The sequence below is a fragment of the Camelus dromedarius genome, chromosome 6 (genome assembly GCF_036321535.1).
Source record: "Camelus dromedarius isolate mCamDro1 chromosome 6, mCamDro1.pat, whole genome shotgun sequence".
Lineage (NCBI taxonomy): Eukaryota > Metazoa > Chordata > Mammalia > Artiodactyla > Camelidae > Camelus > Camelus dromedarius.
This window is the reverse complement of record NC_087441.1, coordinates 74107467-74124509: the sequence shown is the minus strand read 5'-3', so window position 1 is coordinate 74124509 and position 17043 is coordinate 74107467. Positions and strand designations below refer to the sequence as shown.

At 37.9% G+C, this 17043-nt stretch overlaps 1 protein-coding gene across 6 annotated transcripts in view; it reads right to left on the bottom strand.

Moving 5' to 3' along the window:
* ADGRB3 (adhesion G protein-coupled receptor B3) overlaps positions 1 to 17043 on the bottom strand; it is a 686067-nt gene that overhangs the window by 126376 nt on the left and 542648 nt on the right. For all 6 annotated transcript variants that reach the window (XM_064486949.1, XM_064486947.1, XM_064486950.1 and 3 more), the window contains 3 exons: positions 16481 to 16607; positions 14756 to 14859; positions 10662 to 10764 (listed from right to left, as the gene is read on the bottom strand). In XM_064486949.1, the coding sequence (XP_064343019.1) occupies positions 10662 to 10764; positions 14756 to 14859; positions 16481 to 16607 (334 nt within the window). The remainder of the gene's footprint in view (positions 1 to 10661; positions 10765 to 14755; positions 14860 to 16480; positions 16608 to 17043) is intronic.

The window sequence follows — 17043 nt, the reverse complement described above, 5'->3', positions numbered from 1 at the left end:
ACTCTTTGCCCCATTCCACTCTCACACTGAGACAAAGTTTGCCTTGATCAAACCATCATTTAGAGACTCCCTAAATTTCTTCATCCCATCTTCACCCCAACAGAGGCACAGCCTCAAAGTTAGCATCATGGGCCATTGAAAACTCTACTGTAACGGTATCTCAAGGGACCTTTTTCATGAGAATGCCTGTGATTTAAAGTCTCTCAGTTTACGTGGTGATTTTTGCACTTCAGTGCTTAACAGTGCATTCATAATTCTCACAAACATTTTCAGTTATAATTGTACAACATGGTTCCCTTGTTGACATTAGCCAAGTTTCCGACCAGTTCATTTTATGTACTGAGAAGAGGGGAGGTGGAAAAAAAAAAATCATACCTTTGACTACAGGGGAGAAAACCAGGTAATCATCACCCTTTCTCTAACACTCTTAGAGAATCATCCAACTTCTCAAACTCTGTTTCAGATATCCCTGCATCAAGATAAAACCTGGCTTATGGCGATCAACAAAAAGACCACAAATAGCCAGCGTTGGTGAGGATGGGAGAAAAGGGAACCTCGTACACTGTTGGTGGGAATGCTAATTGGCACAGTCACTATGAAAACGGTATGAAGGTTCCTCAGAACACTAAAAATAGAATTACCATATGATCCAGCAATTCCACTCATGGGTGTGTATCCAAAGAAAATGAGGACGCTTATTTGAAAAGATACATGCACCTTAATGTTCACAGCAGCACTATTTACAATAGCCAAGATATGGAAACAACATAATGTCCATTAACAGATGACTGGATAAGGAAGATGTGGTACACACACACACACACAAACATACATACACACACACACAATGGAATACTACTCAGCCATAAAAGGAATGAAATTCTACCATTTCCAACAACACAGATGGACTTGGAAGGTATTACACTAAGTGAAGTAAGTTCGAAAAAGACAAATACTATATGACTTACATGTAGAATCTAAAAAATGAAACAAACAAATGACCATAACAATACAGAAACAGAGTCACAGATACAGAAAACAAACTAGTGGCTATCAGTGAGGAGAGGGAAGAGGGGAGGAAGGATAAGGGTAGGGGATTAAATGGTACAAGCTACTATGTATAAAATAAATGATCTACAAGAAAATATTGTACAGCACAGGGAATATAGCCAATATTTTATAATAACTGTAAATGGAGTATCACCTTTAAAAATTGTGAATCACTATGTTGTAAACCTGAAACTTATATAATATTGTACATCAACTATGCCTCAACAACAAAAAATCATCTAAGTAATCACCAAAAAAAAAAAAAAAAAGTGACACCAGCAGCCACAGAACTATAAACTGCCCCAGTGTTTTGCAAACCACTTTAGCTCTCTTTGGAGAAAGGACAGGGTAAGAATGTGAAACTAACTCATTTCTAAGATTTATTGAGACCTAATCACAACCTCTTTCCCATTGTCCCGCAGTGCTCTAATCACTGGAAAATGTGTCATCGCCTATTGTAAATCATATGGAGTTGAAATGAAAAAGTCTAGACTCCAGAATGTCAGGGAGCCCCCAAATTATTATGACAAATAGGAAGAGTTTTGCATTTATGCAAGGCTTTACTCCAGTTCTCGTCTATTGAAATAATATATAACTGAGTATTACCAGCCACGATATTCCCCTCCTCTCAAAAACACCCAAAACTCATTAAAAGCAAATTCAAAATTGAAAACCAAAAGATAAAATCTGATTGAACGAATCATCTCTCATCAAAGGAAGGTCTCAGAAGTATTCTGTAAGTCTTTGCTGTTTTCCTCAGCTCCCTTATCTCCTCATAAAACAACACAAAAATTGACCTAGGTTGGAATTACTCCAAATAGGTCCCTGACTGTCCAAGTAGCTTTACTGTTGTTATATTACCCCTCATTTAACAGACACAGCTTCATTCACTCGTTCATTCATTGAGCATCTGCTGATTTCATACCATGTATAAAACAAGTACTAACATCAGAAAATACCACCCTTGAGAATCACAGTAAGCGGGCAAGGTTGATCACTGAATGGGCAGTTTTAGAATAATGCTGTTGGTGCCAACACCAGAGGTGTATAAGCAGGCTATGGAAATAGGAGTATTGAAGGATTTCGCTCCGATGATTTGCATAAGCCAACTTCCAAATGGTGGTAGGTTTATCGGGCACGATAAAGAGTTAAGTACAGAGGCATAGGGCAAGGGTGGCTCCAGGACACTGGGGAGAGTATTCTCTGGAAAGCACAGAGACAGGGCCCCCAGCAGGGAGCAGAAATGGGGGGCCAGAAGCCCTCCTAGAGGCTACCTCAATTTGGACAGAGAGGAGTATTTTTACAACTCATCTACCCAAAAGCAGTGCCCTTTCCATGTCCCCTAATGTTAACTAATGTACTAGAGGCAGCCCTGAATTTACGTGGCTGGTGTTCAGAACATGGAGTTAACCTCATGAGCCCTACAGACCCATTGCAGAGTTGGAAGCCGAGGAATGACTTAATCAGTTGGGTGTTTGTTTTTTCTTTAAATTTGAGATCTTTTGCACAGAGATGCGGCTAATGCAAACAAAGGCTAAGTGAGCAGACCAATGTTAGAAGAATCTTATGGTTTTCCAATGAGAACTCATGAAGGCCGGGTCTAAAGTGGGGTGGTGAGGGTAGAGACAAAGGATTGGCCAAATTGAGGAGTATCTACATGGCCTGAAGGACACTTCTGTACAGCTGCGTGAGGATGAACAGACAGAAGGTGATCAGAGCAGGTGTGACACTCTCCAAAGCAACTAGAAGCACACATGTCTCCCCTGCTGAATAAATGCTCACTCTTTGGGAGTTTTGTCCACTTTTGGGGATTGACCTAGGAACACACACTGAATATTCAAGCTGGCTTCCTTGTCCCTCAAGGTTGTCCTGCTCCAATACTGCGTCCACTTCAGGAACTCCTGATTGATCAGTAATGCCACTTTCATTTCCTCTGCTTGTTTCAGACCCATTCTTCATATTGATCTTTTGCCCTATTTTGAAGTTGACTTTGATAATGTGATCTTTGGCTCCTGCCACACAAAACTGGAAACATATAATCAGGGGGCAAGCAGGTTAAAATGGCCGAGAAAGTGTCTCCAACCACACTGCCTCTCACTTTGAGAACCGCATACCAACAGGACACAACAATCCCACTGCCAGGGGCCGGAAGAAATCAAGAAACTAGCCAGCTCATCTAGTCCCTGCTTTGGTGAAGGTTTTCAGGAGCACAGAACTCTGCCAGAGTTCGTAAGATACCTCAGAATGGACTCAAATGAATTACACGTAAGCTTATTACGTTCAAATCCTTTTATAAACATCATAACAAGTCAATAAGTGAGATTTTAATAAATCCAGATAGGAAGCTTTCGCTTCAGCCCCTGGGATCACACACACATTTGAGACATGATAGACATGGATTTGGGACATTACTGGCAGGAAGTGACTTCCATGAGAGGAATTATGAATAAGCACGTTTCTTTTGAAGGTTAAGAACATTACATGACTTATCAAGTGAGAATACTCACAATTGTTGGGTTTCAGAGTCTCTTTAACTAAAACCCAGGAACCAGATTGCCATTAAAGCATGCCATCAATCACTGAGAGCTTAAACCTGGCCCCAGGAAAACAGTCTTTGTGACAAAGTTGGCTTAGATTCTGTCTAAAGTAGGGGACCCTAATCCTTGTAAAACTAACTACAGCTATTAGCTCCATGAGTATAAGCCTAAATTATGAATTCTAATAAATGCACTTACTGATTCACTCAGTAAAGATTCACTACATATTTACTGCATGTTGGCAATGAGTTGAAGAATGAATATAACCTATTTCTGCCCTAAGAAGTATATAGTCCGATTGGAAACAGGTAACGTAATACAAGACAGCAGTTTTGCACTTGAAATCACAGACCCTCAGAGCAGGTGTCCCTAAAGAGTAGAGGATGGAGGAGAGCTTCCTGCAGGAGGAAAGGACTGAAAAGAGTGTTGGAGGGTGAGCACAGCCCCGAGGAAGATGTTTGGGAAACCAGGTGAGGTGGAGGGGAGTAAGCACTCCAGGCAGGACGGCTGCAAGGAGGAAGCAACCGTGCGGATTTTAACGAACTATGAGAAATTTGGTGTCACTGGTGTGATAAATCACACATCAGTAAAATTAAAGCAAAATGGAAAGGTCGGCAGAGGTCATGTTTAAGGTTTCTCAAGTTTTATAAGCTACAAAACTCTTTCTCAATAAAATGCATTCCTGAGCCCCAGGATATTAATATCAGTGAATAAAAACCTTCATAGACAAACGTTTCTCATTGTTTCTGTCTGAGCACAGGTGGAAAATCACTTCCATCACAGGCGAGACAACAGTAAAATGTTTGCCCAGGGAAGCGCAGTGATCAGATTTGAACTTTAGCTCCTTGAGCTCCAAGGTAGAGAGTGGGATTACTGATGCTGGAAGCAGTAGACTGGTGAAGATGATTAGGACCTAAGTGAGGCCAAAAGCTGGATTGGAGAAATACGAGAGGGTACAACTGGCAAAGGTGGATGGTGTGTTAGATCTACTACACCAGGGGGAAGGAGACATTGAGGATAACTCTCAGAGTTCCAGCTTATGTCACTGGGTTGGAGACTACAGAAAATACATGCAACTTCTATATAATGTGGTTGAGTGTTGGGTGGGGACAAAAATGGTGAATTTAGCGGTGAGCAGAAAACTAGACATGAGGAAATCTGAAGTTCGGAAGGGAAGTACAGAATCAGATGTACATCTGTAAGTCATCATCATCACCATCCCATGATCACAGCAACTGTTTAAGCAGTGCTTACAAGGTATGCACACATGTGCTGTGTACTGTCTCCTGTAACCTTGACAACAACACTGTAAGGGAGAGAGTAAGAAGAAGCTAAAGTCTAGAGAGGCTGAGGCTCATGCTCAAGACCATACTACTAAGAAACGGGAGATGGAGGGTCCTTGGGTCCACCTGGCTTAAAGTGCCCGCTCTCAGCCTCCACTACCCAAGGGGTGGATGACTTCTGGGGAGCCCTGGAGAGCTCAGACCCCCAAGAGGAGGGCAGAGTGCTTCAGAGGATATCAGGACAGACAGAGTGGGTAGTTGAAAACACATATTCAGTATTCCTTCTCTGAAGCTGACCACATGCACATTCCGAGTACAGGCGTGTAAGTAAACGTATGAAGAATCTGGATCTCTGGCAAAAGAAAGTCATGGGAGAAACAGGTGAGTTAGAGAGGGCTTCACCCAACCCAAGAATTCAAATTCAAGATTTTATTTAAAAAAACCTACAATTCTGACAACACAAGAACATCTTCCATTAGGATGAAGACAGCCTTCTAGTTTGACCCATCTTTGCTAATTATTTCTATACATAACAAAAATGTAACAATGTTTTATAAAGGATACACAAGCCCTAGATGAAGTAAGACAATTTTGCAGAGTATATGACTTTTAAAAAGTGCTTCAGCATGAAGAGTTTTTGTATTTTTTGCAAGACTGAATTAAAACACACAGCCTATTATGTAATTCAATGGTCCATACATAAGAAACTATGAGAGAAATTCCTTCTAAATAGTGACAAGGAAACGTTTGCACATCTGAAATAATTTGGGGAACCTCCCTGGATCTGTCAATGAGACATTTTGCTAGGTCTCCTAAATCTCCTGGAACTAAAGTTAGTGTCTAATTTTGTCCTCTCACATTTGACTATTATTTTTCAAAATAAGGATGTCTATTCGGGATGTCTATAACGTATCGTCTAACACTTCGGTATTCTCAGCGTGATGCTACATATGTGCCAGTTAGTTCAACCTTTAATCCTAGGAGCTGTCCAGGAATGCATAGAACCAGGTGGGCAGCTGGCCTTGTGTTTGAAAGGGCCGTACTCCAGAGTCTTGCTGAGTCAGCTGTAGGTCCTTTTGATTTAGGTAGCTCTCTCCAGAATCAACATTATCAAACTGAATATAAAAGATTGGTCTTTATTGGTGAACTCATGTCTAGCCAGTTATTACGGTGGATGGATTAATGGGTTCCCTTTGGTGAAAGTAAAGGCATTGATGAGCTTCGTACTCTAAACAGGCTGCATGAAAGATGCCACTGAAGCCTGTACCCTGTACCTCTTAGAGATGAGGCCCAGGGTTTTATCCCCAGTCATTCTGTGTCCAGACACTGGATTAGGAGGATTTCTGATTGAAAGATGCTGACTGAAAGGCACAGAAGCCTGCTTCTAGAATGTTGCTATGTCCAACTCAAGTGAATGCTGTATACAGAGACCCCAGGGTTTCACTAGTTCCCAGAACAGGTTTTGCTCTTGATTTGCTAATAAGTGTTTATCTAACAAATATCTGTCTGAGTGAATCTAGACTTGACTTGCTTTCATTATAACCTGAGAGTGAGGTTGTCCTCACAAAGTCCTCTCTCATCATATTTTTGGGTGGCCACCATTATCTAACAACAACAACAAGAAGAAACAGTTTTGCCAAATTTGGCTTCCACCAGTCAAAAAGAATGCTATGAAGTCATTAATAGGGTAAATCATCTCAAAGTGCTTTTCAAAAAGTCAGATACATATTTTTGTGATGAAGAAAACTATTCTCCAAATACATCTGTTTCCAAAATAACCTTGACCTTCTGCAAAATAATAGGTCTGAAGTACTCCACACGACTCAACGAAAAGCATTTGGAGACTTTAAGATACGAAGGAAACTCTACAAATAAACATTTGAGTGATACATGAATAGCCCGGTTGAAATTTAAAACGCACAAAGAAATCAAAGAGCGATGACACTTTAGGCGATAGCTTGAAATATAATGAGGTGAGTTAGAATTACATCTTATAGCTGCAGTTTAAGAAGAGAGAGGAGAAATTGCATTTGGGTCCTTTCTCTGCCACCAGCAATTGAATCTATAGTTTCAAGATTTGAATACATCGTATGGATCATTTCAGCTTGTTTCTAACCCAACTCAGAAGAAAGCAGAGATCCTCAGGAGGGAGATAATCAAGTCAATTATATTTCAACAAGCAGTTCAGAGAAAAGATGCCAGTCGGACACTTCAAAACTATTCTGGACACCAGCTTTCACACAAACTAGCCGTGACAACTGTCAAAGGCAGAACCAAAGAACTTGGTCATCAGGAAGTGTTCTCAAGAGCTTCCATTTTTCCAAATGGGGGATAGGAAAGCATCAATCAGAACGTACCAGGAAAATCAAAGATGGGAATCTGATCAATTACAAAATGCTCACAGCAGCCAAGGGATCCTACATACAACTTAAAATATATACTGTCACCACCGATCATATTTTACCTTTTAAAAATACTGTCCTGGAGTTTATAAGGACCATAGTTTATTTGGATAATACATTTTGTATTTTCTCTCTCTCTCTCTTTATTTTTTGAGAAATCATTAATCCCAAGTACCGTAAAGCTGCTAATTCACATATAAAATGAAGTAAGGTCAATTTAATTGAATTCAGCACACATATCATAATAAAATATACAATTAGTCCCCCTGGAAACCTGATATTGTTGAGTGACTAAGAATAAAATCCTAATGTTTTACATTTTTCTCTCCTGGTCACTCCATAGTGAATTGCCCTAGGCTTGCAAGATCATATACTCAGAGCTAGTAAAGCAAAATTAACATAGCATGAGAGAAAACCAGTAACTTCTCATTTTCTTCATCATCTCCACCACCTACAACCTGCTCTTCTCCACAAGCATCAACAGCGGTAGCAGGAAAAATGAGTACTGTTTATCTGGAACAGAACGAACCACGACTTCAAAGCCACACAGAAAACCATTCTGCAGAAACAAAACTGCACTGCTTTTTTTTTTTTTTAACTAAGTCCATACCAGCCATTCTTCATAATCAGAAATAAAAAGTAAAACCAGACTTGTCTTATCTTGCTTTTGATGTTCATAATATTCACAGATATCAAAATGACATTTTAATAAAAAAGAACTGGGATGTTAAAAACCTGAGAAAACCAAAATGGACAAGCAGAATGGAATTTCTCAAGACTAATTTAGTTTCTAAGTATGATTACCATTTAGACCTGTACAACATGAAGGTCATGGCATGTAGACACTGAGCGCCTGAAACACAGCTAGTCCCAACTGAGACATATTGCAGGTGTAAAATGAAGACCAGATTCTGAAGGCTAAATAAAAAAGACTGTGGAATATTGTATTAACATTTAAATTTCTTTAAATTTATTTTTAACACCTTTATTGTGGTATGGTTCCTGTACAGTAAACTACACATATTTCAGAAGTACAATTTGATGAATTTTAATAAATGTTTACATCTATGAAACCACCATCACAATCAAGATAGCTCACATTTCCATCACTCCTTAAGATGTACAATTTTCAAATTCCCACTTTATCCCTTCCCACCCCCTTTACTTCCTGGTAACCATAAGTTTGTTCTCTATGTCTGTGAGTCTGTTTCTATTTTGGAATATTATATTCACATTTAAAAATATTACTTATATGTTCAAATGGTCATCTTTTGGATATACTGAATTAAATACATTATTAAAATTGATTTCATTTGTTTCTTTTGACTTCTTTTAATGCGGCTGCTACAATATAACTATTGCATGCATAGCTTGCATTCGTGGCTTACACTGTATTTCTATTGGAGGACAATGCTTTAGACAATAACCTACAATATGTAGTAAACATTGTGGAAAACTCTACTATTCGACCACTTGGCTCAGAACTTGTAAAATGTTTGCCACACAGTGTCCAGCAGTTTTTAAAGCCTATTTCCTACTGAGATCACAAAGTTTTCCATATTCTAAAGAGGGGCATAACTCAGGAGTTTTTGGAGGGTGAAAAATGCCAGAAAGGGAGGCTTTGGTGGAAAAAAAAACAAAAACAAAAACCCTTAAACTATCAGGTCAAGCTTGACTTTTTCTGTTCCCAGACCTAATAAATGGTTTCTCCTTCAGAGAGAAACTCTCTTTTTCTGCGTGGAGGTTCAAGGGCAGATAGTTAAAGGATTGTGACCAAGTACAGACGATGAAGGAGCAGTTCCAAGGGACCTGAGGCACGGCCCAGGGAAATGTGGGGGGCGGGGGCGGATGGTGAGGTGAGTGACTGTCGCTCCCCAGGGCTCAAGGCTGTCTTCCCTCCTCATCCCCACCTGTCCCTCTCTCTCTGCCTCCTTTCCCCTCTGCTGGTCACTCTGTACACTCCTTTCCCCTCTTCCAGTTCCAACTGCATCTCCCACACCTTTGGTTTGTCTCCTCTCTTCCTCTGACTTTCCTTTCCCCACGACTTTTCTTTTTAAATTTATGTTAAATAGTCATAAGGTGGACCTGAAATACGTTTCAATAGACTTTACATTCTCTCGCTTTTTCTAAGAAGAAAAGACACAAGAAAGACAGGGGAAAAAACTAAACATGCAGATGCATGAAAGCGTTCTTTAATGCTACAAGGCCTCTTGTCGGACTCAGCATTTGGTTGCTTGGTTGGCTGGATGGTTCTTCATCCTTCAGGATTTGTGACCTTCCACTTGCCCCCTTCCCCGCTCCCCTTCTGTCCCCCATTCTACAGCCTCTAGGGTAATATGGGTCAAGACTAAAATCTTCATCACAATCACCTAAGCATTTACTCAGACCTCTCCAGAGCCAAATTCAGACTCTTTGGGTGGGAGTCAGCAGTCTTCAGAGGGTAGGTTAGCAAAATACAGAGGCTATCTACAACCCCTGATGTGGCTGCATGTCCTGCAGATACCTAGCACATCAAAAGGACCTCCCAAAAAGTGCAACTGGCAATTTTAAAAATGACCTTATGGGGGAAAAGTTGAACTGTTGAGTTCAGTATTTGAACATTTTAAACAATTAAGAAAAGAACAGGCCTGAATTGATCAACAAATATTATCAAAGCGTTGTTTAGCAGAATTCCTTTGCGGTTGGGGTAAGTTAATTTAAGACTGCTACCATGAGTTTCTTGAAATGTATTTCAGAGTCTTTTAGTGCCAAGACTGACAGTCATTTCTCAAAAAAATATGGTCATTCAACTCAAGTCATATAAATAGACTTATATTTTTACATTATGCTGAAAAAGACTACGCAGTTAAAGAACTACAATACTGTTCAAGTTGCAAAATACTTTTTGGTTAAGTAGAACTTTCTGAAAGGCTAAAAATCTAGACTTACTTTGACCTAATACTCTCTTCAGTTATTGTCTAAAAATAGTTTCTTGGTGGCTTTTCAAGAGCTATGTTACACTTGTAAATAATGTATAGTTGAATTTTAGGAATCAGTATGTTACTAAATTAGACTAAACCACAGAAAATCCTATTACAATTAGGATAATGAATTAAAATCTGTGCTTTTGATGTTCCAAGGCTTTGAACTCAGAGAGCTTTGATACAACATTTAACAAACATATATTTTTACTATTACCAACAGCCTCTCCATCCCCAAGAAATTAAGCCAAGGGAATATAGTTCTGGACTGGAATAACCAATTCAGAAACAAATAAACTATTTTTATTTTTAAAAATAATTTGTGAGAAGCTCCCCATTTTATCAAGGATAAATGCTTAGATTATCAACAACCAACTTTATGTCACAACATAAACACACAAAGAGAAGCAGAATAATCGCCAGTCATACCTTATTATGTGTCTGAGTCTGTCCAACCAGGATGAGGATGTTGGATGAGATGATTGACAGGCAGAAGTTAATTAGAATTATGGACCTCTCAGAGCGTATGTACCTAGCCAGAGAGAGAAAGAGTGTCCAACTTTAAAATTCAATGGAAAGATGGGGAATTCTCTATTATGTAAATTGGCAGAATTCATCCAGAAAAAGACACACTAGAATGCAGCCTTTATGTGAGAAAAAAATGTAAGAAACAGTCATTTTTAATAAAGATTATTCTTAAAGACCCAACTTTATCATGGCATGCAATGTCCAAGAGGCCTTGACTTTTATTTTTCTTTAGACATTAGTGTGGACAACACGATCTAAGAGTCTAAGTTGCACATCTGTTATCACCATAATTTTTTTACTAGAAACATAAAATTTCCTAGAAATATATTAATAAGAAAAATTTCTTAGAAGTGTAATTAATTTTACTATATGTATGTATATAATATGTTCATTATTAGCATATACATCAACTGGCAGAAACTCTGAGAACTGAAAAGAAAACCCCACAGAGATTCTGAAGCATCCCCCGGGTTCACCAGGAAGGTGCCACTACTTTCATGAAGCCATGTACACTTTCATCCACCATTTCATCCACTCAAGTACTTTTATATATAGTTAGGTTGCTGCTCTTTATAAACTCTTCTTCTCCTGAATAATTGCTCCAAAATAAGAAAAAAGAAAATGAAACTTTAACTCTACAAACAAGTCCAGCCCACAAATGGTAATTCACCACTAGGCTGAAAAGTTACTAGGTGTCCGCCATATTTTACCCTTGTGAAGAAGTGTTTATATATGGTCCCTCATATAATTTTTAAGAACATCAAGAAGAAAAGCCATGGAGATAACTGCTCATAATCAAGTGTTCTACCAGCTGTTCACCTGAAGGTGGTAACAACTATTTTGCTTTCCTGTGCCCTGTGATAGATCACTGAGTGACAGTGACAAGAAGACAGATTTGTTCTCTCTGTGCATTTCAGACTGTTGATTCTGTGTTAGAACACGGAATCACCTTCCGCAGTGGGCGTGGGCTTTCCTGTGCGGGGCTGGATGGGGGCTCCTGAGGTCTGGAGGTACTCTTTGGACAGGAAAAATAAAAAACCTATCAAATTTCTTTCTCTCTGTCTTTGAGGAATATTTAGGCAGAAGCCACACATTCCATCAGTTTCCGAAAAGAAAGCAAAACAAAGCCAAGAGTAACAATAAACAAAGCCAAGAGTAACAATAAAATATAAAAAGCAGGTTTTATTTTCATATAAAAGAAACTTCTTTTCTTCTCAGAACAAACCCACAGAGAATGAACCCAGGTTAACTCTCAGTACAAAATGGCTGCAAGAGTTGCTTCATCTTGTCTCTGCATCATCAGTATCTAAAAATATAATAAACCACACACTGGGTTGCTGGAGACACTATTAAATATTAAGTTGTTTCTTTCTCTCTCTTTTTTTTATTTTATTTTATTTTTTTGTGGGTTGAGGCTGTATCATAAAAAGTTTAAGGGCTGCACACAATTGACCCTTTATGTGATGTTAATGGCTTCCATGACAGCACAAGCAAACAGATGACATTATTAAAAGGCTTTCATTGATATTATTTGCTCTGTAAACAGAAAGATTATGATAATAAAAGACCTAGACTGATCACCCTAAAGGGTCTGTATGTTTCCATTTTCATTAGCATTGTGACATTATTGCCTTAAAAACTGCTATAAAATATCTCAACTTTCAAAACTTTTTATAAATGTGTGTGATGCTTTCAACAAAATTTGGGAATATATCATTTCAATACATGGATTAAAAGGACATGCTCAGTTGCTCACTGATGTAATAATGTAACTCTACAGAATGTATCTATAGATACAGAGAACAGTGGATTCATTTTTTGATAAACATTTTGTGAGCTAATGAGACACCAACACATTTCAAAGCAATATATTATATATAAAATAATTCTGATATTCACGCATTTTATAAATCATTAGAAAATCACAAAATCTAAGCCTTTTAATTAGGAGAAAAGGTACTAGAATCCTGACATGAGTATTATCATACAGTAATGTTACAAAGTAAATTTAATGCTTATAAAATGCATTGAATTTGTCATGCTACAGGTTCACTTAATAAGTTAGGGACCTTGAAACATCTATCAAATTATTAATATGACTTCAGTCCTTCTACCTGTAGATAATGAGTTGATGGCCACTATTAGGAATTCCAATTTATGCCATGTCTCAGTACTGTCTTCTATATTTCTTTTAAAATTTCTTTTATGATTTTTATTCTGTACATCTGAATTTCAAGTCAAGTTTGGATAGATCATTTCAGGTGATAGTTCCTAGAAAACTACTGCAATAGGTGACTTTCTTGGATTGTCTGGATTAAAGAAAACTTCATTATGGGCTAATTAATCTTGCACTTCTTTGGTAAATGTTATATATCATTTATGCTTGCAGTGTTTGTGCTGGTGTTAGCCATCTGTATGGAGGGGAGAAGAGAAGGTGGAGTTGGTGGCTGAACCCTAAGTACTGAGAAATGGAACTCAGTCTCAATACTTCAGTGAGTATGAATTATGATGCTACCGATGAACTCTGACACTGCTACTTTGGACCCTGGCCTGTAAACATGGCCTCATTTTCCGAGAAGTATCATTCAGGCAACTGGGGAAAGAAAGTTTTCTGCCCAACCTTTGTCTCTCTTGCCCTTGTGTTACCAGGATAATTTGCCTGAGCCCTGAAGCCTGGACTGTACTGTCTGCAATGCCATGCCTAGACCAAGCGTTTCTTTCATTTCATGAGATTGGCCATATATTATCAGATTGTCTCACTTTGCCCATATTTCACTACCAGATAACTCCTTCACAGGAAGGCAGAACCTCTATTATGTACCTCTGCTCATGGCCCAAGAATGAATATGTATTTTATCTTTGAATGAAGCATAAAAATTTTAGTATCTTTGACAATATAATATCCTGGACAATTAAATTTTGTCCTCAAAAGAGTAAAAAACAGAATGGAGAATAAAGATTTTTTTTTTTTCAAAACAGGATGTTAAATCAAACATTTCCTTATTAAAGTATAATTAATTTTTCAAACAATTTTTTATGTTAAGTAAAAGATAAGTAAAATATTAGGACTGGCCACTTTTATAATTTTAATATTTCAAATATTCAGAAAGGAATATGTAATTAGCTATTTGCTAATACAGTAACTATGTTTAGAACATTTTAAACTAATCAAAATGTATATAAAATGTTTAACATTTAAAAATGTAAAAATGTATTGGGAACTTTGTTTATGTACTAGTTACCAATATGTCAGTAGACATAATAAACCTCACAAGTCTGATTCTCACTAAAAGAACAACAGATCTTAGAGAAATACTAAATTTTCATATACTATCAAACAGATGCAGTTTCAAATACTATAGAAAAATACTTTTCAATCACTTCCCCTTGTTTATATATTTTTCTGACTTCTTTTAATCAATCTGTCAGAATCTGACTCATTGAAAACATTCAACCAAGAAGCCTTTTCTAGACCATTATGGTATTGTGTTAATGTCATCATATATTATATTAATATTATAGAAGATTTTACTCATGGTCTAGGACACACTGAGAGCATGTGTTTAAAACTTGAGAATTTGCAGATAGTATTTCTATAACATAGAAATTAGTTTAACTATATCAAGTAAGCTTTCAAGCTGAACTGCCATTGGGGTAAATAGAAACCACATATAGACTGCACTTGGGGTGTAAGAGTACTGTGCTTGGTGGCGAGCAACTTGTTGAAGGCTACCATCATTCAAATTGGGAAGAAAAGTGTGTGTATGTGTTTTGTTTATTTTCTCATCACAGGAAAATACAGACAAGAAAAGTAAGTAAAAACTTTAGTATTACTGAGCTCATTTATTATAGCTCAATCACACAACTGTAACTGTTTTAAAAGTACTTCTTTCAGTAAATTAAGAAAATAGGAGACATGTAACAGCTATCATATTCCCCGATTTGACTCTGAATAACAGAGCCTTCCATGTCAAGTGTACCAGTTGATTACATACCTCCATAATGCTGCGTACACAACTGCCAGGGTGATCAGAGCCAAGCAGGAAAGGCCACTGCCTACGATTAGGGTAACTGAAGGTGTACTGGAGGATTCCATGATCTGTAAATTAAACAAAAGAAGCAAAAAAAAAAAAAAAAAAGAGAGAGAGAGAGAGAGAGAATTTTTTAAATAAATTAAAATAACTTCTAAAGTCAACAAAACTATCCTAACACTCAAAAATAGCCAATACAGTTGTTATAGTTACCAGATAATTACCCAGTAACCACTCTGTGCACATATTCTCCACCTCTAGCATGACTAATTCTAGCTACCCCCTCTTTCCTAATGAAGGCCTTAAGAGTTTTCAGTGTTTGACTATGGCATATGTCCACCTAAGGCTTTCTAAAATAAATAACTGAAACCACAACTTGGTCAACATCAACACGTTAATTTTCTCCAGTTGAAATTTGAAGCAGTATTTATTTTTCCTCAACTAACTACAGTTCAGTTATTTCACAAGATGTGTTTTGATGAAATTTACTTTGACCCTCTCATTTGTGACCCATTATGTTACCCAAATCCAGGACCTAGGTACTGAAAAATTTTCAAACTTTTTGACTTTTGACAACTTTGTTCTAAGTCAAGTATTCTCTCATTTAATTTCACTAGCTTGGCCTCTCAGGATATAGAAGAAAATCAAATTTCAAATGTAAGACCTTAGAATATATTTTGTGATTTTTTTTTCCCTGGGAACAAAATATATAGAGATAATTTTCACAATGTCAGTATCAGTCTCTAAATACATGACCTTGAAAAACAAGCCTTATATCTTTTAAAACATATATAAAGATTACAAGCAGTCACTGATTTGAGAGATTTCTTTCTTTAGACACTAACATGATACTAGCTAGTAAAATCTGTTGTTTTTCATATTTTTAATCCTGGAAGTTTGAAGAAATACACTTTAAGATCAAGTGTGTTCCAAATCTTAGATATGCACAATCAATTATATTAGGCATTTTTGCAGTCAAAATAAGTAAGAGGAGTGATGCATAGTTAGGCCAGATTTAGACACAAAGTCACACTTCTTAATAATTATTTTTCAGCATTTCAATTTTTGAAATAATTTTTCAAAATACATTTGATGAGGATATTATTTTTCTTTTAGACAGCTTATACAGCTGTCTCAGAAACTAGTTTTACAGACCTATGTGCTTCTAAGGAATGATTTTACAGTTTCTGACAGTCCATGCTTTCATAAAAAACTTCACTGAATTAAAAAAAAAAATAAATCTCCAAGGACACCCCAGAAAACCTGTACTGAAAATATCCAATGCAGATATGCAATGTGTTTAGCTACAGTGTCTAGGGTCTTCATTCTACTACCAACAGTATCCTCACAAATTCCCCAGAACAGCTTTCGAGTTCTAAAATAAAGGTTAAGTTGACAATTATTTTTATTTGAAAGTTTGCAGCATATTAGCAATATGATTGGAGTGCATCCTCAAAACTATACCGCAGAAATTTCAAGTTAGAAGACATAAGATTGAGTAAAATTTAGTTACAGCACACCAACTAGAATTCCTTTCACCAAGCTCCTGTAGCTAAGGAGGAGACGAACCTAATTTTGCCACCCTGCAACATTTTCCATTTCCCCATTTAAAATGCAGTTCCCTGGAGAAACACTCTCCACAACGTCCCTGCCTTTGCATTAAAGCCGTGTTTTCCCTTTGTTACTTACTATTTCTCTAGGTTGCTGAGCCAAAATGGCGAAGGTAGAGAGACGATCACATAAGCATTTCGTATGGGATGCATCGGTAAGCACAGTTTTACATCCCTGGGTGGACCACGTTCCCAAAGACTCGTTCCTGCAAAGGGTGGGGGGAAGATCGGGATAAATACGCCTGACGGCCAAATCCGTAAAGAAGAAAATGCAGTTTAATTGAGAATCGTCTACTGTAATTCCCGTACAGGAAAAAAAAAAAAAGAATCTACTTGTTGTTGAACAGGACGTAATTTAGATGCATCTCCAGTAATGCAAAGCGAGAGTGTTTGGAGAAAGCAGGCAGGCGGCGGTGCGGCGTGCAGAGAGCTGTCCAGCGCCGGAGGTGCTGAAACCGGGACTAGCTCCGTCCAGCCCTCTGCGAGGGACCGCGGCGGCGGCGGCGGCGGCGGCGGCACGAGCAGCCGCCAGAGCGTTGGCAGCCACTTCCTATGCTCATCGGATCGTTTCAAACACTCAGAGTGTAAACAGGCTTTTCACATTTTTAAACCAGTTCTGTCCCGTATTTTTGGATCGTGAAT